General features: G+C 43.3%; 1 protein-coding gene across 1 annotated transcript; it reads right to left on the bottom strand.

The window, feature by feature from the left end:
* Positions 1-4,652: 4,652 nt before the first annotated feature.
* RBM20 (RNA binding motif protein 20) lies at positions 4,653-27,773 on the bottom strand (the record flags this gene model as incomplete). The annotated part of the gene is made up of 13 exons (XM_010138261.1): positions 4,653-4,763; positions 8,680-8,801; positions 9,566-9,685; positions 12,072-12,741; positions 14,168-14,266; positions 16,149-16,827; positions 17,641-17,720; positions 19,505-19,636; positions 20,941-21,084; positions 25,344-25,435; positions 25,763-25,854; positions 26,009-26,070; positions 27,657-27,773. Coding segments are annotated over 13 exons (2,520 nt in total), but the record flags the coding sequence as incomplete, so codon positions are not given.
* Between the last annotated feature and the right edge of the window lie 7 nt (positions 27,774-27,780).

Here is a 27,780-nt window from a genome sequence, read left to right on the forward strand (position 1 = left end):
TTCCTACTGTTTTCCACTGAGTGAATTCATCAAAGCTGGAGGTGAAGTTTGGCCTTTTGTCCTCGTTTAGTACAAGCACATCTTTACTGCACCCTGACTGAGGCTGAGTATTTCCGCCCGGGAGCCCAGGCTGCTGGTGATGGAGGGGAGCCAGAGAGAAGGCTGGGGAGTGGGAAAGGTCCCTGTAGAGCTGGGAGGGCACTGAGGAGGGCAGTCTGCTGAAAAGAAGAAATATCAGCAAAGGGAGAGGGAGAGTGCAAGGGACACAGCATAAACAGGCAAAGGTTGAGATGAGGTGAAGGTGCTTGGCTGGGGATGTTTTTATAGGGTGCTGTCAGAAGGATAGAAGACAACCTGCATGGAGACAGAGAAAAGCTGTGCCCAGTTCATTCGGAAATAAAGATAAAAGGGGAACTGAGGACATAGCTAGGGGGACAGGAGTGGGTAGTAACAATCAATAATAAATACAGAGGGAACCGCTGAGATGCGTTCCCTTCAATGTCAGCACCAGACGATGGCAATCACTCGCGATCTGTACAGCAGGAGCTCCCTGGTAAGAATCACAACTTCTAGAAATTGTATTTAAAAGCAAACATTTTGGCCTCCTGCTTCCTTCTCACTCCCCAAACCATCTCTTATTCATTTTGATTTTTAATAGGTCCCCTGGGAAGCTAGAAGCATGCTGGTGCTGGGACAATTGCCCACCAATATATATGCATTGTAATTCTCTTTATTAAAATCTTTCTTTTTTAGAAACACAAATTGAAACACTTCGCAATCAGTTACACAGATCAGTTAATATTGGTGACAGCTCCTACATAATTAAACAAGTACTAACAAATTCCAACTGTTTACAAGCCAAAACTTAAATTAACAAGATTATATAAGCTCAATAAATAGTACATCTGGTCCAGTTCAAGTATAATTCAACAAATCACAGCCTTAATCCTTAGAGAATAGAAAAGCCCTGAATATAACCAGCCTAACACTAATTTAGTGTTAAAGCCAGTATGAAACTTTGTCTAATATTATGGGGCAAATGTTTAATTTTTTTATTTTTTATTTCAAAGAAAGTTGCAGGTTGACATTAAAGACTATTTGAGATCAATACAGATTTCACAAAGGTGAAAAACATAGTCCCTATTTAAAAAGTGCAATTATTGGTTGAGATGAGTTGAAATGGTTTGTATATATTAAGGAAGCTCCTTTTTAAATATCAGTATTTGGCTAGACCTGAGCCTGCTTTGTGCTATATATATATACATATGTATTAATAAACAGCGTGGATTATAGTGATGGTGAGTTATGCCAACTAAAAAAAAAACCTCAAGATTTTAAATATAATAAACCGAAAGAAAGAACACATTTTACACAAGCTGAGAAAAGTAAGCATTTGCCTACAGTGGCCTTCTTCCTCAGCAGAATAGGTAGTGAAGTTGAGGAGCTGAGTGCCTGTCAGCATTGCATGACGGCCCGTTGGAGAGGGAAGGAGATTAGCTCTGAGTTCTCAAAGTGCATCAGGCTGAAAACTGATCATAGGGGTCATTAGGAGCTAGTTGAGACTTGGGATTGCTTTTAACTGCTTTCAAATGCTGAGTTTTAGGGGGAGAAAGGACCTTGTCAGAGGGGAACTGCCTGCTTGGCTGTACCCAAGATTTTGTAGATTGCTGTTGTGCCAGGACAGAGCCCCAAGGGACAGGGTGTCCAAACCACCTCTACAAATGTCTGGGTCTAATCACGTCTGCAGGGCTGGGCACTGAATCTGCATCACTCACCCGAGTCATCTACCTCCAGAAGAGGAAACTACCCAGGGCAGAGATGCCATCTGGAGCCTCCTCCTTCCTCAGTGGCAAGCAAGGGCCTGTTCCCATGGCCCAAAGAAGGTATCTGGTGCCAGGACAGTTGCTGGTGAGCCTTGGTCAGGACTCCAGCTTTTGGAGCCCTGGATGGAGACCGAAATTCAAGCGATCGGGGACTGAAGTACCAAGGCCCCATCTCTCGAGGAGGGATTTTGCGTGTCTAATGCAACTGGCCAGGAAAAAACAAAGGAGTTAAATATGCAAGCTGTGAATAGTGGGAGTTCTGAATGTGGTTCAGAACCAGAGGAGGGGGAAAGTAGTTTGAATCATCTCCTATAAATCCAAAAATAAGCCCCTGGGTAAAGACGATTTTAATTATTCTTCTGCTGCCAGTCAAAATCTCATGGTTACCTACTGCTTTCCCTGCCTGCCTGTATCCACCTGTTGCCTGTTTTCAGAAAGCCTGATTTAAAGCTCTTTGGCCTGGGAAAGTCTTTGTTGTGGATTTGTGCTGTGCCTATAATAAAGGCAGTGGACCTGTAGCTTCTACTGCAATACAAATAAAGAATAATAACAGTGATACTTCTCTCATTTGAGGTTACCTGGGGATAAAGTTGCTGGAGGCATACGACTTTGATATACAGTCAGCTATGTCTCACATCCAATTAAGCTTAACCACATGGTCTAACAAGCTCCCATTAGGCCGGTGAGAGCCCCAGTTTGATAGCAGGGTTAGCTTCAAAGATTTGATGCTTGCATTTGTAGTGATTTCCTTCCCTTGTGCTCAGATTTGTGCTGCAGGGCATGAAGGGAACTTCATATTCAGATGATACATGACCAGCCTGAGAGCTGTGCTTTAGAAGACAATTGCACAATCTTTACTGCCATTTTCGTAATCTTACAGCTTGCAATACAAGCTCTCGCCCTAACAGCCCTGTGCTCAAATTTCACTGCAATGTGAAAAACAAACAGTCAAAGAAAAACCCAACCCTTGAAGGAAAAATACTTGGTTTGCAATATTATTATTGGTTTTTCCATAGGGAAAAACAAAACCAAAAAGCTGTTTTAAATGACAAATGGACCCAAGTCTTAACATACTTCAAGTCTGGACAAAGGAGGATTTAGGCTGTAATGTTTTTCATTTCCCCTTGTCTTTTGGATAGAATCTGGGATGCAAGGAATCCCTCAACTTGTGAAAAGCAGGAAATTCCAAATACGGTATCTGAACCCACCTCTGGTAAAAAATGAGTGGGAAGCACAGAAATGGAACAGGGCTTCAGGCAACACCACCAGGCACCTCTGAGACACGCTGCCTGGCTACAGGGTGCTTCAGAGAACAAGCGTGGCTGCTGGCACAAGACATAATGGAACAAATACTTTGGTGGAAGCAGGTTTGGCAATTTAGCCACTTGGCAGTATTTTGTGACATCCACGTCATTCTTAGGGATGGCTAGAACCTTCTGGGAAACGATCTCCTCTGCACAACATCTAAACAGGATATCCAGCACCAGCGGTTTTTACAGGATCTACTGTGATGAATATCAGAGTCGGGCAAAGACTGGAAATACGTCTGCAAATCCCCCTCTGCCCACATTGCGCGGGGCGTTTCATAAAAGCATAACTCGGGGATCAATTCTGGCAGTGGTTTGCGTACGTATTCACTTTACTACACAAAGCCCTATTGAAATGAACCAGAAACTTGTACAGTGCATTTCAAAGGGACTTTGCAAAATACTAAGCAACAACTGTGCTGAAACAATAGCTCGTAATAATGCCAGAGCTGCTGGTGCATCCTGTGTTCTCAGTGCAGCACTCCGTGAGCCATGGGTTGTTGTGTTCACCTTAAAAAATTCAGGGAAATAAAATAGAAAAACAATATTAAAAGTCTGGCGTCTTTCCATGAAAACCAGGAAAATTCGACATCGCTAAGCTGAGGAAAAGCAAGCTCGAAAGAAAACAAAAAGACCCCAAAAGCAAGGATCTTGAATGAAATGTCTAAAAGAGACATGGTCCGAACACATGGCACTTTAAAAAGCCTCTCGTGAGAGTTTCAAGTCTGTAAGACTCTAGGTTGGCACCCTTTAGAATTATCAAAAATAAAGAGTTTCAAACACAACAGTACCTGGAGAACATCCCGATCACACCGTGGAAAATGCTGAAAACCAGAGCAGCTTAGCTGTGAGCACGTGAACTCGAATTGCTCTCGCTGTGCTGGGTTCAGGCCGTAAGGTCCCTGGGACAGACTGTGGTTCCCTCTGCATTCGCACAACGCAGTCAGTGTACAGTCAGTGCTTGACAACACAAACATTTTGTCATCTCACCAAGCTCTAAGACACATGGAGGTGGATGCTGATGGGGTTTGTATTATGCCATCTACCGACTAGTTTTAGCACAATGGCTTTAGATGTCCTATGCAAATCCTACTTCTCGCTGGGGCCATGAGTAAAATGGCTGAAGATATTTTAAGCAACATTAAAGCCTATTTATAGTCACATCTCCCTTCCTTCCAGCGTCCACTGGAGGATGCTGAGTGCTTCTAAATGCTCCGCCTGACCTGATGTGTCACATCAGAATTAAAACTTTAAGAATCCCTGAGAATTCTGATTTAATCTAGGAAACCACTCCCAGCACTCAGAGTGTGAGAAAGAATTGCTCCACTTCGTACAGATATGCCAGCATTGCTTCACCGTGGGAAACAGTTTCAGGCATTTTGGTTTTAATGGCACTCTGGGCATAGATGCATGGAACATGCTCTTTATTTCCCCTCCTCTGTACAGTGCAAATTGACAGTTATAGAAATAAAAAAAATAAACAATCACATTCACTCATTACAGCTCTTCCAGTTCATCCTCATCACAGTTTTTTCTTCGCAAAGTGAGGAACGATGCCAGTGTCGTCCTGAGGCAGATGGCTGCCTTCTTCCTTCATTTTCAGGCTCTCCTCGGCAAGCTGGGATAGATACTTCTGCAATCACATAAAAGACAAACCACCATCACCAAACCTGAAAATATTCAACATGGGATGCTCTATGCCTTTGCAGAGCTCTCACACTCTCCCAGAGTCTCAAAGGGGAAGAAAGGACATAGAAGCCCCGTTTTGGTGAAAATTCAGGCCAAGAAATATAGCTGTGTCAGGCAAAGTACCTGAACGCATGGAGAGCCTCAGAAATTCAGTGATTTACTCTGTGCCACAAGGGGAACTGGCGACAGAACCAGGAGGACCATGACTCCCCATCAGTCTGTGTAACTAGCCCTCACCTTTTCTCCTTGCAAACTCCCTACTCCCATATGGTGTAGGGCAGGAACTCCACTGAGACAAGCAAATTATGCTACTATAAGACTGGTGTATTAAAAAATAGGCGCAGTTTCTGAGCCACAATTTAAAGCATGTATTGTTATATTTTCAGCATGTCCAGTTTAGAGATATACCGTCTGTACAAGAACATTTGTTTTAAGGGAATAATCAAACTCAGTAATAATTAACACAATTTAGCATCCTGGCTGAAGTATTTACATTTATTGTGTTTCTCTAAGATAAAGCCTTTCAGTGCTTTAAGTACTCAGTGTGACTTAAAAACACAGACACGGCCAGTGAGGCTTTCAGCCTCTTGGCCGTGCTCTTAGTTGGCAAAGCTGCACAAAATGGATGGTGAACTGGTGTGGGTCTGAAAACGGTGCTCAAAGTATTTATTCAAGGTGTATAGACCTGGGAATTAGTGGAAAAAAGCTTCTTCAGCAGCAGCTAGTGTAAAGGGCAATTACGTGGGAAATTCCCACGTAACAATGTAGAAATTTTCTTATTAATGACTTGTACCTATACCACATCCAAGAATAACTGACCTGCACGTTATTAGGATTATAAAACTCTTTTTTTCTAGCTAGTTTTTCATTCTGATTTGTTTTGAAAAGACCATCTCACATTACTGCAAAATTTTATCTCCTTTCAGGATTCCCCCAGAGTACAGTTTACTCTTTGGCATCCACTGGGAAGAGGTGAAATGAGAAATGGCTGTAAAAAACCGTGAGAGCTGTGTTAGGCCTGCTGGGTTTTCTCACGTAAATACAAGTTTTGGATGTAAACGGTACATCTGAAGGGGGCTCAGCAATGGTATGGCATTGGCATACCTATGACAAAATGATGACTTGCACCCTCGTTACTCTCAATGTAGAGATTTAGCTGTGGAACTGACACAACTCTCAGTCTTGATCCCTGAGTACCAAATTCCATGTGGCAGAAAGCCAGAGTAAATGTTACAGCAGTATGCAGAGATACAACGTCCATAAGGGCTGGGAGAAGTGATCAATACACCGTGAGCTGTAATAAATCACTAACGCTTGCCACTGCATCTGGTAACCCACGCATTTTTGTTTTTTAATGATTACACCACCTTTACTTGATGTTGTCAGCTATCATGAGTACCACAAACACCAGTTTTGAAGTTCACAGACCAGACATTCAGATTAATCTACATCAAAATGACAGTCAAGGAAAAAATATTTTTTCATTTCCATGCAAGCTGTGATGAATACTGCATAAAGCCAGTGGAAAACAGGGTAAAATGCTGCACTGAGCTGCCAAGGCAGTTTACACCAGTTGCATCTGACAGCTTTTTGTAGCAGTGGTGGGAGGGATAAGCAAATGATGGGTTTTTTGGACATGGACATTGTGGTGGAGCTGTACATATAAATACCACCTGGGAAAATCATTTATTAAGCTAAAGAGAATGGAAAATTACGAAAAGTCTGCAAGGCTGACAAAGAAACAGTTGCATTTTCTTCAGCGTTCTTCAAGGGCCAAACTCAGATGAAGTTGTCTGTTTCACTTCAAGACAGAATCGTCATCATCTAAGCAAGACTTTGGAAGAGAACTGGTAAACAAACTGTTCAGTTTTGCATCCAAATCCAAACGCTGAGCATATATTTTGGATGGGACTCCAAGGAGGTCACATGAAAGCCGACAAGTAGCAAATCAACTATAAAAGACTCATAGCCACGAGAGCATTTGGGACACTGTTGTTGCCATTGGACAACAGTATTTGTCATGTAGGCAAGACAACAGAAAGACAGTCTGCAGCAGCAGAACTGCACATACAGAAAGAGTCAGAGTCCATAGTTCTGCAGTGGGAGGATACACTCGCTGCATTGCATCATCACAGGAGAAGACTGACATTTTTGCAGAGTGCATAAATAAGCATTGCTGCACCTAAAAGGGTTCTTAGTAATACAGAACAATTACTTGAAATTTGCTGAGTTTCTACTTGAGTGGGCAAAAGCTGGGTGAGGTATTTACTTCCTCCATTTAGTAAGATAAGAGGTATGGCTCGACAAAGCAGCTGTATTTTCATTTCCACATTTGACAGGTTTTCATTTTAACAGCTTTTGTGGTCTTTGTTCTTTTATCTCGTCAGTGTTAGAAATTTACCACAGTGCTCACGGGAAATGTCTTAACGGGGAGAAGAATAGGGCTTTTTCACACTGGCTCAGTTTTAGTTGGACCTTTTTTCTACTACTATAAAAAAATACCTTAGAAAATGAAAAAAATCCCTCTTCTCCCCATGGAACCAGCTGACAGGGGCAAGGGCTGGAGCTGGGATCTTTGCTTTAGCAAAAGTTTCTGTGGGACAGACTCACATGGCATACACAGCCTGTTCTGAGTGGTGCCACCTCTGGTGGATCCCTCTGGAATTTTTTGTATGAAGCAAAGAAAGGCATGTAAACTGGGCACCTGTTTCAAGCCTACACTTGGAGGATCCTTTATTAGCAAGCATCACAGCTCTGCAGGCACAGTCTTTGAAAGCCAGAGGCCTTTGTACAATTACAGCAACATAACTTCAGGGAAGTCAAGAAGAAAATTCTCCCAGAGAAACTATTTGATTCTGAGTGTCAGGAGAAAAACCAATGCCCACCAGCCAGCTAGGGAAAGGGAGCTACTCCTCAAAGAGAAGCAGAGCTCCAGCACTTACTATGGCCAGAGGGAAGGAACAGAGAAAGAAAGGGCAGCTTTGCTTTGCTCTGCCATGACTTTTGCTAAGAGTATGTGAATGCAAACCGAAGTGTCTCCTCCAATGTACACACCCTGCACACAGGCTATGACTCAAGGAGAGGAGAGGCAAGGCTCCCTCTTCTGAGCAGTCCTCAGCACAGGGCAGCTAATGCTCAAGCTGTCATGACTGATACTTTCAAGTGTGCATCTGAAAAGCGTTCAAGGTAGAGTCTTTTGACTGAACCTCAAGCCCCCGTGGTCCCTGTGTGCTGCTACGCTTATGGTATATTCTTATGGAAACCATACAGGTAATTACATGCTTCTGCATATCCTTATAGAAATTATTCAACAGTGGAGTTCTGCGTGGCTGAACTGACACAATTCTCTGCAGCACAGGGAGGTGATTTCAGCAGGTCACAGGAAATGCCTCGGAGAGCCTGTGCGTCACAAAGTACTGCATGCTGAAACACGCTGCAGAAATTCATGCTAACGCAAAAATAACTCTGGCAACATTATTAAACAGGTAGCGTGTTTAATGTTCCTGAAATCAAGGCTGCTCTGGGCTCACTCCCAGTCTTAGAAATACCTGGCATCCTCAAGAACAGAGAATTAAAGAGCCGACTTGCATGCTGGGCTAGTGACAAAGACCGAGTTTAGACAAGAAGATCAAATTATCACCCAGCCCCATTTTATTTATGATCCAGAAGCTGATTTCAAGGATCTGGGAATGAGAAATTAGTATGCTAACATGTGAAACTACTGAAAAGTTTTGCTTATCTAAATTTCACTTCACCTGAATTTTGTCCACAGAATAAGACCAATTTTTTGTAGCACGATTTGTCTTACACACAACCCACTCCACGGGCTAGTGGCTAGTTAGTTTCAAGTGTGTTTTTACCTGAAGATTTTTGTAGTGGACGGTACTTCTGCAGTGACTTGTCTTTGCTGTCTCTTCATTTGTGTAGAAGAGTCCACAGAGCTTGCAGTAAAACCCAGTTCTAGGCACCACAAATTCCACACCTATTGAGAAATTCTGAATTACATTAAAATGTCAGCTGAAACCCTTCCCCTCCACAACAAACTCGTTTTCAAAGAAAAAAGTTGCTCTGCAGTTAAATCACATAGATATGAAGAGTGAATCCTGGATTCACTTCTCTGATTTTCCTAATTTTGCAATAGTGAGCTGCAGTTTAAAATCCTGTGCATTGCAAATACACTCTCCACTTCTCTCTTAGATATTATACACATTGAGAAATGTACCCTCTCGTGCATATTGTTGGACACGTCACTATGTAACCTCAAGGGCTAGAATAGCAGTAGTACTTACTAGCAGTAAATTCATCTTAAGTTGCACAGATTGTTCCTTAGAATGTAAAACACTTCTTCAGGGTGTTTTACTCATGATCGGGTTTACACAGTAAAATGAATACTTTCCCTTATACTGGAAGTATAATCGATGCTTTTATGTCAAAGAATTTTAAATTACTAAGTATTTTTCATATATTTTTCATATATAGTCCAAGGGAATTTACTTCATCTCATCAGCGACATAAACAGCTAGCTTTCGCTATTAATCTGGAATAAAATTAGCAATGATCTACAACTGAAAGCCCATTTATTTCAACAGCTACCCCTCTGTCATACACCCTGTTCCTTCTCTCTCCTCACATCTGTTCTGAAAAATAAATATAGCAAGTAGCCTTAAAGTGACATCTTGTTGTAAGCTCTAGGAATTGCAGTGAGCGGCATCACAGGCCAAGGGCGGCCAGGGCAGCTGAACGTACCCAGCGGAATGCTGAGCTCGGTGAAGACGTCCTCTTGTTCCCAGCCTGGTGGAGAGTGCCTTCTTTTAGACTCTACCTCCGGGTATTCCAGAGATCTTGTTTCCAAGTACCTAGAATTTGCTTAACAAATGAATAAATGTATTGAATGAAAACAGTTTATTAGTTTAAAGAGACTTTTGCAAACTTCTTGGGAACACTTTCTGGGTGGCTCTACAAACGAAGTAAAATCTGGAAAAAATGCTTTTCCATTCAAATCAGAGGCCTACTCAGAACAACTCCAACGGTGGTACTGCACTGTGCAGTCACCCTGTTTGTCCCAGTAGATCATTTTTCCATTTCTAATTTCACATTCACTTTTCATATTTTAATCTCTAAATAGTTATGTAATACTCTACGTGCCTCTGTCACAAGCATGGTCCAACTGCAGCTCTGTAACCATGTGTGGTGGCTAAGATGATTACGGAGCTGGGCTAACACAGGGGCTGCTGAGAAGGGGGGGCAGCGGGACCTGCTGAGAGCAAATCCCCAAACTTCCTAAGGAGCTGCGTGGGCAGAGCAAACCTTCCTCTGGTAGGATCTCTGCAACATCACTGCCATCTTCTCCCTGGAGCCACTCTTCCATCCTCAGCTCTCCAAGTGATAGGTCCTGCTTTATGGCTCTTGGCCACTTGAGGATTTTGGTTCCTGGCCAGCAGGGATGGGACAGTTGGTCCCTGCTGACCGACATTAACGGACACAGGCAGGAGAGTCAAGGTGTGGAAAACAGTGGATTGATTTGCTGAGGCAGATAGAGACAGTCAGAACAACAGATGCTCTCCCTTCCCAATATGAATTGGATTCATTTCTAAAAAAGAGGAATTTGTTATCGCAGAGCAACAGAATTACAGATAAACTGGTCTGATTCCTATTCTTCAGTTCTTACATCAAAGAACCTGTTCCCTTACCCTGACAAAATTTCAATTGCATTGCAAATTTCACCTAGATAAGGGATATATTTTCTCATAAAACAAATACATTTTTCCCAAACCAAACCCTTCCTGCCTTTCAAGTCTGTAGTTCAAAGATCTGCAATTTCTGGCTATGAGAATGAAATTTTTTCATTGTTTTAAATACGTCTATTATATGATTTGAAAGAAGATAATACAAAATCCTGATTGGCTGGCTTTGAAGTTAACTTTAAGCCCATCCCTGGTTTCCAAATCTGCAGCAGAGATCCTGGAAAAAAACACAAGCTCCTTAAGACACCTAGGGCCTCTGTGACAACTTAAGTCCCACTCAAGTGATTTCTGGGCTCCTGAGCTGCCAGGTGCATTTGTAGAGGGCCTAGAGCCTTGCACTGCAGATCCCAGCTATCAAGTCAATGGCAGACACCTGGGAAGCAGAAGTTCCCCTGGAGCTTCCAGGCTTCCAGCTGAGATGCTGAAAATGCCGAACTAGCTAGCTCTTAGGATACGCAACTCTTCTGTCAGCTGGCTGCCCACGAAGAGGGCAGCCCAGAGGAGCCAACCTTGCCAGTCCCAGGGAGTTTGCACGGCAGGGTTATCACCAAATATGCAAAGCCTGGCAAGGTGTTTTCAAGCTGAACAGGTGTTGAGAGCTGGTGAATTTCAGATCTGTCCTGGAGGAATAAGTTACATCAAAATCAGACATTCACATTAAATGTTCCAGCATTTTCTGGTGGAAAATTGCACCCTCAAAAATCTTCCAGCAGCTTCTGTTCTCAACCACTTCTCCATCACATGGACTCCAGCAGCAACAAAAAGGAGCATTCCTGGCCAACATGCTCTGTGTTGTTTTCCACTTCCCCTCATTATACACAGCCCATTCACTCAAGTTTCATTTGAAAGTGCGAGGAGGAACTGAATTCACTTTTGGACACTCGAGATCCCTTTTTTCCTGACAGCTAAAACATTAATAGGCAGCTATGATCACATTTATTGGCATTATCTCACAGCATGTCCTGTCAGTTATATTAAAGGCAGCATGTGGTAGATAACAGGAGATGATAAAGCAAGTCCTGAAAAAAGTTACGTTTTTGCGTGAAGAGGGACTGAGAAGTTAAAATCTATGGATGATTTCCATGTTACTAACACTTCAGTACAGTGTGTAAGAATACCTACCTTGTCCAGGAGCCAGCCAGACACTACAGATACTTTTCTGTTGACCTTCAGAGACTGTCAATCATTTCATTGACAATTCAAAATAAATTTAGCAAGGCACCGAAGGAGTTCAGCTAAACTCGTGAACCTTGACATGACCATTATAGCAGCTTATGCCTTTCAGAAAGCTTGCAAGCTGCTTATCATATTTCCTTTACACTATTCAGCTAAGAGCCTCTAATGGTTTAGCTTGGCGAAAGGCCCTGGGGTTCTTTTACTGAGCTGCTCCAAGGACAAGTCTGATACTATTAGCAACGTTTATTCTTGTTAGTAATAAATTTCAGTCTACTGTCAGAGAAAACATGCAAGGCTCTCTGTGGGCTGAAAAGAAAAAAAATATTAGTTACCCTTGGCCTCTGGACACTCTTGGCTTCTCTGCCTTGGTTCTTCACCAGCATGTTTAACAAGCATTTCCATAACTTCTCTGCTCTCAGTTCCTTGTGATCCCATCTGTTTGTAGTCATCTATAAATGTATCAGGGAGCTGGAGAGTCTCTTCTTTCCGATGAACAGAAGGTATATGGTGATCTTCGGGCTCTAAACAAGTGTCAGAGCTCTTACCAATTTTTTCTTCCTTCTGCTGGGGATCAGACTCCTTAGCAGACTGGTCTTCCTGCAATTCCTGTGGCTTCTGCTCAGGGTCCAGATTTAGGCTTGATGCTTCAGTTACGGCATCTTCATTATCATCCTCCTCATCATCATCCTGACAGCCACTAGAAGCTGCACTGCTCTTTCCCGATCTGAAGTTTGTTTCTGAAGCTTTATGGGCAAATTTGTCTTCACTCCTGGTTAAATGGCTGTGATCGTTTTTCAGTTCTAACATGGTTGACATACAGGGACACATTTCTGAAGCAGTTTTATTTTTTTGATCAACTGGTACTATTTCTTCAAGCTCAGTTATATCAGGCTCCATAATTAAATCATCTTCTCCCACTTCATCTACTGTCACTAATTCCTCCATGTTAGCAGGATACCAGGTCTCACCTTCCATCTCACTTCCACTCTCCCAGTCTCGGTCCTGTCACAAAGATGTAAAACACTTGAGAGGTCAGTGATTACAGATCAACACTGTTAAAAAGTGGGTTTTGAACATCAGTAACCAGCAAGAACTTTGTCCTCGCCATGCCTAACCTCTCTTGTGTTTTAGTTTCAAAGACCAATAAGCCTTGGTGTTGCGATTTTAAACCTTATGCACAAGGACAAGCAATCTCCACTTTGTGGAGGTTCTGTAACTGCTTTGGGGATTGCAGTCTCTTCGGTCTTCTGCTTCTTGCTTTTCTAAGCAGCAGAACAAGGCACTACCTGTTACACTTCACTATGTAACTGACACTACTACCTGATCCCAAAGGAAATGAACCTCTCCCCTTCCACTACCTCCATCCCAGGGTGGCGAGAAATAGGCAGTGCAATGAGAACATACTGAATCCAGCCCAGCCACTGTGGCTTTCACTTTGCTGGACTAGGTTCTTTAAATTCCTAGTGACTGAGAAAACATGTCTACCTTCTCCAGTCATTCCTTCCACCAGCAAGAGCCCTCTGCCAGGGGCAGTGTTGGTAGAGACTGGCCTAGACCTTAAGAAAAATCAATTTTATAGTTATACTCCAAGGTACATAATCTAAAATACCTCATACATGCAGTTAGAGACTTACAGGACTCAGACACTAATACTGGACTTCAGAAGTATTAGAATTATAAGGTATATGTTACTTTTAAGACACACTTGCAGCTTAGATTTCAACTTCCAGACTCATCATGTAGACATAATCTATTAATAAACTGTATTCTCCTTCTGTTTGGCCATTCCCACACTTCCCCTCCTAGAATCCTGAAACAGCATGAAAACTCCGGGAGCTGACACCGTTCTTGCCAAGGATCAGTTTTCTACAGCCAGTGATATCAATAGCTTCCATATTTGACCACCAACCCATGACCCTACAGATATGAAGCTGGAGGAATTCCAAGGACATTGCTGTCCCCAGCTGCGATGCTGCAGTAGGGGTGCTGTAACGACATTACTTAATTAAAACCAGAAACAATCAGAAGAGGCTACTATCTATAGTCCATCTAAGGCCAATGTTCTGAAAAGTTTTCATCATTTGTCCCCTCTTTCTCCACTAACTGACCGCATCTCCTATTTTTGGGCACGGTTCACAAAGTTACACAGTTCACTTGGGCATACGTAACTTACAGTTGCCAATGCCAAGGGCTATGTATGTGAAGCAATGTATAAGAGCAACTAAAAAAAGAGCTCTGGAGACTTGAGGAAAAGCTATCCCTTAAAGCAGAGGTCAAGATAAGGCAAGTTAATTTAGACAACCCCCTTCTATCACCCTTCTACAAGCCTTTCTGTGAGGGTTTAATATTTCAGTTGGGAGAATGGGCTACCAAACCCAGAGTTTCACTCATTTTCTTGTGGAATCCGCCCCAACAACGTGTCACCAACCTTCTCTTTTCTTGCGTTTTCCAGAATCTCTCCAGATTCTTTTCCTTGTTTATTAGCTGAAGGTGAGCTCTTCTCTGGAACTTGCTCCTCTTTTCCAAGCTAAAATAAATACAACATATACACATATAGCAACACACAGTGGTGCTCTAGCATGTTGCTATTCTGGGTTTAGGGAAGCAAAGTCACTCACAAGGTCACATTCTTTATTTCTAAAGTCTGCGCAAGTCAACTAGGCTGTGGGAAAAGACCCAACAATTGGATTCCACTAGCAAAGCTGCACCAATGAAAGTCAAGAAAAAGAAATTCAAACAAAATTAGAGAAACGTAATTTACATCATAGAACTGGAAGAAGACAGCTGGGGGAGAACGTGAATTTGTTAAAATTTCCAGCCTGCACTGCTCTATTCTCTACCCACATCTGTTATGTTGGCTCAGACATGGTAAGGAGAGCAGCAGTGTTAAACGCTGCAAAAGACCTTCAACTGCTTTGTTTATCGACACAGGATCAGTTGAGAATGCTACTGCTTGCACAGTTCATACCTTGGAAGAACAAAACCGCAGTACTACTTGGCACTTGGTAAAAGAGAGGTGGAGCAAAAGTGTGACTTCAAGACATTCAAACCTATTTCTTCCTTTTAAAATAAATTATCAGCAGTAGTCCCTGGAGACTTATGCCTTTAACAGAGATACTTTAAAGTAGCTTGAGAAACATGCAGAGGAGTGTGCAACACTGGTGACTTAGGGTGCTGTCTGCCATTTCCCTCTGACATCTTCTCCCAAGGAACCATCCATCACAGTGAAATACCAACCCAAGGAGAAAGATGACAAAAGGTAGTACACATATCAATGGCACGGGGTAGTGCTGCTGCCTTTTACCAGCTGAGATACAAGATATGGAGATTTGCCCCCACATGAGAATAACCAATGCAAGGTCAACTAAAAACAACCGAAGACGGCCCTGACCGCATGAAGTCACAACCTAGACCTGACCCCTGGTCAGGAAAGCAGCTCTGCAGCCTCCTGTGCCAGCATCCCTGGGGGTGGATGGCAGCACCCTGTAGGGTGGGGATATGAGCACGGGCTGTGCTGGGGCTGAGCGAATGAGGCATCTTGATCTATTCCCTCTCCACTTTTTCCTAACGGAGAATCAAACCCACAAAAACTGTCACTTTACCAACTGGGAGTATTTCTCCGGGATCCCATAATTTACAGGTGAGCTAGTTCTGCCATGGAAGAGAGTCCTGTCAGCACACTGAAGGGAGTGGTGTGAACTGTCCCTGTCACAGCTAAGGGTGGGGACATATGATTAACAGAAACCAATTACAGCTCTGCAGAGCTGACCAAAAAAGATGATGTTCCTCATTAAAAGTTATTTTCCCATTTTAGCAGTGTAACAACCCATTCACAGACTCACAGAATCATTTTGGTGGGAAGAGACTTTCAAGATCATCGAGTCCAACCATATTTCCTGTTCATTCCTACAAACAGGTTCCCTGTGTTGTCCTACAAATATTGTGCATCCCTGTAAAATACCACTTAACTCCAAGATAATTCAGTCCACATCACAGGTAGTGGGAAGTGATGGATGCAGAGAGAGCAGCTGTGAGGTATGCTGCACAGACTTAGAAGAGAGAGCAGCAGGGCAATTGCCTCTGCATAAGCAATCTGCATGCAAACAGCGGACTGTCACTTGGTTTTGTTGTGAGTTGTCTGTTGCCTTCCCCTCACGCGTTACCCAGAGGTTCTGTGCCTGAGAGAGGAAGACAATGTCCATGTACCCAACACTGCAATAGGGTAATAGACCTGCATGATTTGGACAAAGACGTAGCCAAGACCTCTTCTATGACTATATTCCCTGATTTTACCATGGCAAAACATTGCACGTTACCAGCACCACAACAACTGATCTAAAAATATTTCAGAAAATATACTACTTCAGCATTTACCACCTTCTTACATACAATTTGAGATCTCTATTTACCTCATTCTCGGGCCGTTTGGTTTCCTTCACATCACTGCTTTCATCAGCAGCATCTTCCTCTTGGTCTTTTTCACCTTTCTTCACCTTATTCTTATCACTTTGTTTTTGCCTGGAGCTCTCAGACGTTTTGCTGTGCTTCTGTTCAGCTGCCTCCTCCCTGGCAGCATCCTCGCTGTAAGAATGCCTGCGTTCTCTTAACTTTGCCTCTTCCTTTCTCTTAGATCTCCCAGGTAAATCCTGCCTCTGAAACTTGTCAGATTTTGACTTGGAGGTTTTTCGGTAATACTCATCTTCCCTGCTCTTGTAGCTAGATAAAGGGTGAAGGGAGCCGGGGGAACCGCTTCTTGAGTATTTTTCTCTGTGGCCTCTGCCTCCTTCAATACGTTCATCCAAATCAAACTTGTCCAGCTGTCGAGAATAATGTTTCCTCTCATGTACCCACATGTCAGTCCTTTCCCTCTTCTCATCCCCATTCTCTCGCCATTCTCTGCTGTCTCTTTCCTCTTCCCGTCGAGAATACGGTGACTGATCCCATGACTCTCTCCCATTGCCCCAGTCGGTCCTGCTGGTGCCCATCGGGCTGTGGGGTGAGCTGCAGGAAGTAAAGCTGGGAGTGTGGGATCGGGGCGACAGGGAGCGGCTTATGGGGCTGCGAGAGCGGGGCCTCTCCGTGCCATACCTGCTGCAGAGGGAAAAGGCAGCTGTAACTTGGCTGACCCGCTGTGGTCTACCAAGTTCATGTACACGGGAAGCACATGGACACTGCCCTGGGGACTGCGAACCTGAGACCCCAGGCCTTCCATGGACATTCACTGCACAGCTGCGAACACAGTGAACAGGAGAAAAGACAGCGTCATATCGACAGAGCTTAACTAAATCCCCACAGATCTGTCAAGAATATATTCATCCATTCTTTAAAGTGTCTCATAGGGGTTAAGCATTGAAGGCTTGTAATTGTTAATACCTTTACAATGACTTTAATGTCTGTACCCTTAATACTCAATCATCTAGGGCATTTCTGAGACAAAAGTGGCAAAGGTCACCAGTTTAAAAAAGATGTTTTAGGACTGTGATTCCTCTCCATTTTTGCTGGAAGGTCCAGAAGCCAGGCAGATCAGAAACATACCCAAATACATTGCAATATGAACCAGCTCCTTCCCTCTAGGTCTCGCAGCACTCCCAGCCTTTACGCTTTTCACTCCAGGCAGGGGAGAGGGGCATGCCTTCATTTGTTTTTTCTTCGCATGCTAGGCATATTTTCTGAGTCATCATCATCATCAGTAGGAAATGGTTCATTTATTTTCATAACATGCACAGTTTCAATCTGATCTCATTGTATAGGCCCTGCACCTACTGTTGTACCCACTTGTATTTTTACAGTGATTTGAAGTGAAATGGAAATCAAGAAAGCAAATGAGATAAGAGAGGGAAGGACTCAGATAATGCTTTTTATACCTGCAGGTCCCAGTTTCAAACTACGGAGAAACTTTACCTGTCCACTTCACGCAGCAGGTCCCTCTCCCTCTGCGAATGGATGTCCTGGATGATAGCAGCCACATTCTTACCTGGTTTCTAATCAAGACAAAGACACTGTTTAGCATGCTGCACTACTCTCCAGGCTAGTAAAGGTGATCTGTCCTTCAAGAAACAGCTTCCACACATCATTCAGTTATACTACCACTGAGAAATATTGGTGTCAGTGTTGTGGTTAGTCTTTTCTACCTCAATAACACGATCAAAGCAGTAAAATGATCCAAATTTGCTCCATTATGTTGTAGCACTTTCTCCTCATACTTGGCTGCTGCAACAAGCTTCAAAAACCAGCTTGTCCTTCCCTGTTACACATTCACCACACAGTATTTCCTAGGAACTGGATGTAAGAAGAAACAAACTAGACAATTTTTCTAATATCTGAACAAAAGATGTATAGCAGTCTATCTCTGATCCTCTAGGAATCATCTGCCTTCTCTCCATCTCATTCTGGAGTATAACTCTAAAAGACTATGTTTAGACACAAGAGCTTCAGAAAAGCTAAGTGCAAGAAAGATGTGTACTGGAAGTGTTGATTATTGAGATTCAAGATCATTTACAAAAGATGCACTACTCCAGGCTGGAGTGCACGCAATTCATCAGACACTTGGAGCTTGCACAGCTGAGCAACGTAATCTTGCAGGAGCTCAGAGCAGTCTGTAGTGGCAAATAGCTCATGCACGTTCCTCCTTCCGTGTTGCACTTTTGTTTGTTTTTAACAAAGAAATACTGCTTATGCAGAGAAAAATAATTCCACGACGTGAAAAAGTGCCATTGCAAAGGCTGAAAATCTGCCTGAAATCTAGGCAAACTCCCAGACTGGTCTGGGCAATGCACAGTCTCCACCACCTTACATCTGAACCCCTCACCGTACCACACTAAGAAAGACTGCCCTGGTTTAGGAACTTCTGGCAACTCCTTTGAGTGCCTTTAAACTATTATTCACGTACAGCAGCAAAAGAGACTTTTCCAAAGGTCAGACCAGAACATCTGAGTTACTTGTTCTTCCTCAAGGCTCTGTAAAAGGCCGCTTAACCTCTTCACTTGGAACATTACAGAGCTATTTTGTAGAATAACTTTGTTCTGTTACTGAATGCAATGTGAAGCTTTTCAGCTCTGCATTGCCACTTCCAGTCCAAGTCTAGATGAAAAAAAAAACCCCTTTCTTAGCGTTACACATGACAGTACATAAGCTTCCATAAATATGCTCACAAGAGCACGGATTTTGGACATCACTCAGGTGTTCACATCACTCCACAAAAAGTTCAAAGGCTATGGCTTTGTTCTGACCTTAGGTAAAAAAATGCAAAACTAAACCAACCAAACAAAAAATCTTGATTTTTAACTTAGGTCATTCGCAAGAAAGAAAGAAAAAGAAATCAGAGCGATGCTTAGCCGTGCCATCACTGCTTGGTGTAGAGGCTGCACTATGGCTCAAGCAGTGAAAGGTGCTGCTTCAAGCTTCATGCCTGACCCAAAGCACAGGAGCAGCTTATTTTTGCTGACATGTTGTATCTTACACATGGCTGTGTTTTAGACCTTCGTTAGGCCAAGCAATGAGGGGAGCCCACTCAGAAGGGAATTTTGAAATAACGGCATGAGGGGATCAGAGAAAATGGGATCTCTTCCAAGAGTTAAAATTTAGAACTCAAGCAAGTGCTTAAGTGTAAAAGATCATTAACATACAGTCATTAATTTATCTTTCTTAATTTCTTTTTCATTAATATTAAAGCATTAATTAGAAATCAGTAATCAGCAAAAATTTTTAGTTGTATTCTCCAGAGCGTGCCATGGAAACTCAGGAAAGCTGATGAGGAATGTCTTACCTTCAGCTGCAGTTCCTTGTATCTTTTAGACATCCTAATAAGTAACTTGTCATCATTGATCATAGCAGGTTTTTCTTTGTAGTACTGCACCATAGCTTGTGCTGCTTCACTGTAAGCCATTTCCAGGAAGGCCTAGCACAAACAGGGAGAGCTTTAAAATCTACTACAAAAATCAAAAATACGGAGTGTAAGAGAGAAAGGTAGCACAATCATTTTTGTTTGGATTCTCCTCATGCAAAATGTCTTGACAGTACAGAACTGGGCAGCTTTCCAGCCCCAGGGCTGAAATAGTAGCACTCAGCCTCCTTCTAACTGCAAATAATGGTTTCAACCCAGCTTTAAAGTCAACATGCAAATTTAGAAGCCAGTTTAGTTAAAAACTAAATGATTGGAATCTAATTTTTCTCGATGAAAACATCACCTTTCCCTCGATCCCTCACTGGTGCATCTATACCATGGTCAAACTGCTGACAGGATGCAGAATGCATCACTGCGCTGCTCCAGAGACTGTCAGCTGTATCTTGCAGAATTGCAAGGGATCCAAGTAAAAGCAGAACATCAAGAGCATGAGCAGCCAGAACAAAGCCAGAGAAGAGTTTAAAAAAATTGCACATTGTTAACTAGCACTTTTATTATATGAAAATTGCATTTAATGTGATTGCAGTTTACTCAGTCAAGGAATATACTCGTAGCTGTGTAATAACTTCATTTTGAAACATTACAATCCCAAACCTTGCCCACTGGCCTGGATTCTACACCATCTGTGCTGGCTGCTGCAGGTACGTGAGAGCATATTTTTCTAGTCTAGCCAGCCTACCACCACTGGTAGACTTAAGCTACCTTGAAGAAAGAGCACAACTAAATCCAGTGCTGATTAAAAGGGAGTGAGGGAGGTGTCAGTGTCCCTTTAGGAAGTGTGTGCCAGATCGCCCAGTGTAGCCATGGTCTCTGGGCTCTGCCACCAGCCTATGACCATGGTTACACCACTGGAGGATCTGCCTCTGCTGTAAGAGCAGTTCAGCAAACAGAATAAGACAGCTGAACCAAGCTAGAGTGCAAGCCGTCTTCAACGCCCAGTTCCGCTCTGAGTATGGGTAAGAAGGCAATAAAACCCACCCAAACAGAACAAGAAAAGTCTGAAAGCAACACTAACAAATGGCTGAGAGAAGGCAGCCAAGCTAATAACTCTTTTTTTTCTTTTAAAGTACAGTTTTACAACACTTCATTGAGATTTCTGGGATTTTTTAACAAGTACTATGAAGCGGTGGTCATGTTTATGCCATCACCTCATTCTGCGAACACCTTTTATTTTTTTTAACTTTAAGAGCATGATTCATATATTTGAATTGCTATTACCATTCCCCAAAGACTGTCTTCATATCAGTATGTCTTTACGTCCATAGATGTCAATGGTGATGACCCCAAATGCACAGTACCTGATTAGTGGATTTCATGAGGATATAGTTAGTGACCTTCCCAAACGGGAGGCCCAGGTTAATGACATCATTCTCTGTGCAGCTTCCCTCGGGGAGGTTGCAGATGTGAACAACTCGACCAAGTGTAGATTTCCTCTGGGGAAACTGGGGAAAAAAAAGAACTCAAGACAATGTTTTTATCTTAGATATTCCAGCCACTAGATAAGATCTTAAATTTCTACAAAAAAATTAAAACGTTCTGTTCTGCATACCAGTTATTAAGGACAAACATCCTTCTTTAAAACCTTGTGTTTTAAGACCCTGGGTTAGAAATACAAATGGGAAGGAAAATGTTTAACTACACTGCAGAGCCCAATGGAGTCTCCATCACTGGACATTACAAAGTCCAGAGAAGGTTTCTTGAAGAGATGCTCTCATGCAAGCAGGATTAATGATAATGCTGCAGAAGCTCACTTGCATACCTCAAAAGCCTTACAGACTCCAGGGCTTCAGCTCCCTGGCATGTAACAGCAGAGGGCAGGGCTGCCACGGGCACAGGCCACTCCACTGTAACGCAGCACCAGTGAGAGTTTGGAAGTCCCTCAAGTGCTTGGAGATGGAGGGTCCCCCTGCCACAGGGAGGTCTCTGCCTCTCCTGACAAGCTCCTTGCGGGGCCGGTACCCATCTGGTACATCAGCACAACCCCTACAGCTCCTCTGCCAAGTCAGACAGCCTTCCCCAGCCCCCTTGCATCTGCCCGTCCCACTGCACAGGAAGGCACCGCACACTGCTGCAGAGTAAAAAGCCCTTGGCAGACGATTTGCAAGCAATGCACAACAAATGAGTGTTTTCAAGTATTCCATAAACACCCATTTATGTGCTGGTAGTGCCTGGAGATTGAAACAGATGCTCATAACAGTTCCTGCTAAATTTGTGGACATTAGAAATCTGTTTAGGTGACTACAGACAGGTGTTCTGGATAGCAGGGGCTGAATTTAAATCCTCTTCCTGCCCTGGCAGAACAGACTGGGCTGGGAGTAAAAGTGACCCCATTTAACTCATGAGAGGACACAGAGGTGTACCTCAGGCTGGAAAACCTATTACTTTCCCTTCTCGTTGCAACCACACACAGTAGGAGGGACCTCCCCCCGGGAGCCATAGAGGCCACTGGACACACAGAGCTCCCAAATTGGACTGGCACAGGCACAAAGTGCTGGTGCGGTAATTGCTTCCCAGGGGTAGAAGTCTATTTTGGAGTGCTGGGGCAGATCCCAAAGAGCCGTCCATCTCCCTGACATGGAAATCAGGCTCTACACTCCCTGTGCAAAGAGGCATTGAGGTACACTCAGAGAAGAACATAATTTATCCCAGCTAATGAGACGCAAAACATCACTTACACAGGATTCTGTCTTCTCAGACTGTTTACGACCTCTGCTGTTAGGATTTTACTGAGTAAGTAACTCTTCCTTCAGTTAAAATTGTGCCATTTGAGGGAAGACGCAAATTACGTAACCTTGTGGATCAAGTTCACCAGAGCCTTCACAAATGTTTGGCTTGTCAGCAAGTTCACAAGTTAGAGAGCTAATGTTATCTTATTTACACCTTCATCCTGTTCCCTCCCCACACCCAGACTTCACCACTTAACCACTTGTGTATTTTTGCTGCAGCAAGACCCCATATTATACAGTGATCTACTACTATTTAGCTTGCATCTTACAGAGCCTGCCCAAGTGCATAAAGCAAGTCAAGGAAGTGCGAAAATCCAGGAGTAAGGTATTTTCTCTAGTGGAAATACAGCAAAGACCTGACTCTGAAAAAGTTGAAGCAATTCAACTCCACTTGAATAGAAAAGGAAGTGATGTCTGCGTGCAGCTGGCAAGGCAGCCTGTAGCACACAGAAGAATACAACTACAGCGAGCAAAGGAAAAGGAAACTTCCCTAAGAGCAAATGCAGTCCCAGTGCAGGAACACCCCGAGTCACCTGGCACCTTCTGTTTGTTTTGTTAGATCTGTTAAGAGGTGCCGTGTTAAGAGTCCATGGGACTAGGAACCTTAGCTGTTTCCCTGCGTAGGCTCCAGAGCCCATGTTCGGACACGCGCTCAGCAGTACATTAGATCAAAGGGCTGTAAGATGTTACCACCTCCCCATGATTGGCAATGACTGAAATTAAAATGCTACGCCATAAATCTGCTGTAATTCATGAAGAATTCATGAATTCATTAAGAAGTGGTCACATACTCATACCAGAAGTTTCTGGGCTGTACCAAGCAATAATCTTGTCAGCTGATTGAAGTTAAATTAGATCCATTCATTAAACGGAGCTGTAAATCACAGCCAGAAAAGGAGTATACACCTTCCATATCCACAGTCAGGAAGTCAGAGGAGCCGTGATTGAACATAATTTTCAATAAGACTCTAAGTTAAACTTCTTCGCAACCAATGTCTACAGGGGCTTATCAATGCAGCTGGACAATTACTACAAAAATAATTTGATGCACAGCGGTGAAGTGCACCTCATACTGTTTGCATATTATTTCACCAACCCGATTTGGTTATTTTTTATTATAGCTTTTTTCAAATTTTTTGTTTCTTCCTTTAAAAATTTTTTATCCCTTTCTTGAGCCTTGTACAAATCTTTTCTAAAGACAATAAGAGACCGACAGTCCCATCACTCCAGTGCTAATGGCTCTCCACGCCCGAGTGAAGACTTGCAGCACTGGATTTGTCTTTGGAAGAGGGACAGAGTTATTTGCAGACAGACAGCACAGAGCCAGGTCTTCCAGGAATCTGAACACTTTGTTTATGATTACATGCAGGGTCAAGTATAAGCTCCCCCCTGCTCAGTTAAATGGCAGCAGCTTAGCTGAAAGTGAATACTACCGCACAAAGGTGTAATAAGTTATAAGCCACCGGGGTTGTGGAGTGAATGACAGGTGGCAAACTCAATCTTAATGACTGATATAGCTCCCTGTCTACCCAATGAGCTTCAGGAGAAAAAGAGGATTTACAGCATCCAGGAAAATCAAAGTTATTGTTTCTCTTCTCTCTCATACTACCGCAGGTCATTTAGAATGAGGACTTCTGCAGGCAGCTTAAATGATAAATAGTGACAGATTCTAAGGAGAAATGATACTGGTATTAGCAGTAATTTCATTTGTTGCGCAGTTGACAGGCATGATGAAAAGGAACATTCCTCTGCACCCGCTGCTTCTCCACCTCTGACCTTGGAGTCAGCTGTCATGAGCAGCTCTGCTCTTTGCTTCCCAGCACAAACAGCGTCTGTGACAGGCAGAAGATAAAACCCCTTCAGATAACCTCTGGCACGGCAAAACCACACAGCAGAAAATTGGCTGGATTAAAGAAATCTGGGTGACATTTCTGTAAGCAATACCTGATGTGGCACATGGGTGCCAGCTCAGCCTGACTTTCCGGAGTGTCTGAGACCACATCAAGATATACACACGAAAACTAACAAGGTGAAAACTTCAACCCCTGGATTACTGCTGCTATTCCACGAACGCCCTGACATGAGTCTTTGATGTCTCCAGCTTTACTCATAGCTTTCCAGTATATGTTGAGCTTCATTTCAACTCTAACAAATTTATATTTCCATTATGCATAGAATTTACTTCCATTTGCCTTTTCTCTTTTTTTTTTCTTTCTACCTTTTAAAATCTTTCTGCTTTGTCAGTGTAAGAACTGCTTTTAATGTTAACTCTTTTTTTCTGGCATTTTTTGATTATTGGGCTAGGATTTCAAGTGGGCACTCCAGCAAAATAACTGGGGACCCTGCCGAATGCAGGGTAAGGCTATCAAACCTAAATCATGGAAGACTGGACACCAAAGCAAACTTGCTGAAAGGCTACCAGTGGCAGCAGATGATATAAATACTACACTAAAATAAACAAAGAAAAAAGTTAGTCCAGTATAACGAGGTGGTCTGGGTGCTCCAGGTGAGTAGCAGTTAGCAAAGCTGCAGCCACTGTTGGTACCTGGGAGAAGGACCCCAGCAAGGGAGAGGCAGAGAGCAACTGCTACAAATGGAAGGCTGTTTGCTGGGATTAATAGAGTAAGAAAACTAATAAAAATCTTCATTCCAAAATTAAGCTGACCTTTCTGGGTCAAAAAGACTCAGAAAATTGGGAAAAAAAGTCAATGGGATACACACAAAATCATTTATCCCTCCTCCCCAAATCTCTCTGACAAGCATATAACTTCTAGCACTGGTAAAAACCACTACAATCGAGTTCTGATTTGGCCAAAATCAAGGCATAAAAGAGCTGTGAGGCAGTCGAAATAACAGACTGAATATACAAATTATTGTCTAAATGGATCCCTTCATGCTTTCAATTCCAGTAAGGAGAAGTGGCTTCTACAAGAATATTGACGCAGAGATTGATTTGCTTAGGTACTCACTCTTACCCCTGATGGAGGAGGAGAAAATGTAGAACCTGGCTGGCCAAAGGATCTTGCTGACGTAGTGATAAAAGATGTGCCGACATTTGGTGGATAATCTAAATAACGGATTACACGCATTTCATTAAAATCTTGACTCATATTAATTGCATTAGTGTGCTCAGTAAGCAATGCCCCATTTACATACTATTTAATTTCATAGTGACTACACCAAATTATACACTGTTTTGTTGTATTGGGAAAACAAGTCATTGTTTGAAAGAAAAATAATCTCCTACTTTGAAAGGTACAGTGCACACCCTCTAAAAAGTTTTCCTTGGAAACTGGTATGACATTTCATTTAAAATATCCACTTTGCCCCAGAGGCTGACTTCCCTGTCATCCACCAAAACGTAGTTTTAACTATTGCACATAAACCCACTCACCTTCGATACTAGACGGATTGAAAACTGCTGCATTATTTGGTGATAAATGCAATGTTCCATCTGCTGAGCTTAACACACACCGGATACCAGTGCTGGAGAAGAAAGGAAGGAACTTTAAGAGCATGCAAAACGTGCCATAAATATTTGAGCATAATTATTAGACGGTATGTTCCCAGTGTAAAGCCACTGAGGTAAGGGATGCTCTTAGAAATTCAGTTGGAAGAGTGTCTCTAAAATAATACTTACTTATCTGAAAAAGCCATACATTTTTGGATGTGAAGACTTCCCTTAATGTGCTGATCCCAGTCCTACATCGAAACAAAGAGATGATGAGCGTAGGAGAAATCCTGGGACGAATTTACAACAGATTGCTCCTCCGTTCAGTTTACCTTCTAAAAACAATGCTGAGATGCTGAAGATCAGACTGTGCGATGCTGGAGCCAAGTGCACCTTCACCCAGTGCATTTACTGATTCGTTATTTGTAGGTGAAATTATCAGTCACTTTTCAAAAGGAGAGTTTCACTGTATTACTTTTTAAATCCAGTATATTTCTATTAATTCAGTTACTTCACTCTAGCTGAAGAGCTCATTCTGCATCGTGCTGAGCACCTTCAGCTCCTGCAGTGCCCGTGAAGGTGCTCAGCACACAGGGCAGCCACCACAGCGCTTATTACAATAGATATCAAAATCTGTCAAAGTACATTTAACTATTTACACTTCTATGATCCAACCAACAGACCAACCGGAACTCACCGTAATGACATTTCCCCTGCCCTTTTTAAATGTTTAATGAAAAAAGAAATGCCCACCTGATCTAGACAGGGGCTACTTCAGACCAGCCCTGTAGCTGCTGTAACCCCAGCGAAACCTTTTGCAAGCAGCTGCTCAACGAGTAAAAGGGAAACATGAAAGAGCAAAAATTTTCAAATACCCCAAAGCCCTGGGGCACCTAAGGATCGGGTACTGTTTCATTTGCTGACCATCTCTGCTCCTATATAAACGCCTGTTGTAACTGTTTTGTCAGGCCACCATCAGTGTGGAAACTCATGCCCTCGTGGTTAGGTGCCGGTCTTGCGATGCGATGGAAAAGGTTGTTGAGCAGAGCTCACCAGGAGGCCAGAACAACCCCAGCCAGAGCCCACGAATGACTGCGGAGCTCAGATGGACACACTGCTCCAGACCTGACCTATATAACTTGACCTAGAACACAGGCTCTCTGGGCCACTGCGAAGCTGCTCGCTGAGGGTGACGTTTGGCAGTACAAACAGAGAAGGGGGAGCGTGGTCTGCATCACACGTGCTGAGCAGCTTCTTGCCTCCAGGCCAAAGTCATTGGGAACCCTAAGTCCTAAATTCTCCTTAGAGATACTAGAAGGAGGAAGAGAGCCCAACAGAGGAATTATTAAAATAATTTTAACGAAATGCACTTTTTTATTTAATTTATTCCACAAGGCTGTTAGGGGGAAGCCTTTGGGAGCAGAAATGCAAAGAGAAAGGGAGAGGCAGATGAAACTGCAGACATGTGGTTACGATACTGGCTTAAGCAGCAGGGAATGGCTTCAAGCTCCTCCTCCCCTCGCTTTGGGCCCATGCGACGAGCTGCGACCCCAGCCTGGACCTCATGTTTCTCACGCCAGCACTGTAATCTCACCGTCTTTCACAGCAAGATGCGGAACAAAATCACATCTTGAAACCCCAGTAATTGCCATGAAACAGATGTACGACACCCTAAGCAAAACCATGGCCCTTTGTTTCCACTTCTCTCAGGGCGTCTCTGCGGCGATGGACGCTGGCGGCAAGGGGTGGCAGGAGCCGGTGGCCAGATCAATCACCAGGCAGCCCGGCCCCTTCCAGGGTCAAAACCATGCCCCGTGAACACCTTAAAACCACCCACCTTCAGATCGAAGATCTTCTTGTCGCACAGGGCACAGACGTGAGGGAAGTGGAGAGGGGCCGTGCCGCGGAGGTCGCCCAGCTGGTGCGGCGGCAGGGAGCGGGCAGGCAGGTCGGGCACGCCG

This window comes from Buceros rhinoceros, unplaced genomic scaffold (genome assembly GCF_000710305.1).
Source record: "Buceros rhinoceros silvestris isolate BGI_N320 unplaced genomic scaffold, ASM71030v1 scaffold42816, whole genome shotgun sequence".
In the NCBI taxonomy this organism is placed as follows: Eukaryota; Metazoa; Chordata; class Aves; order Bucerotiformes; family Bucerotidae; genus Buceros; species Buceros rhinoceros.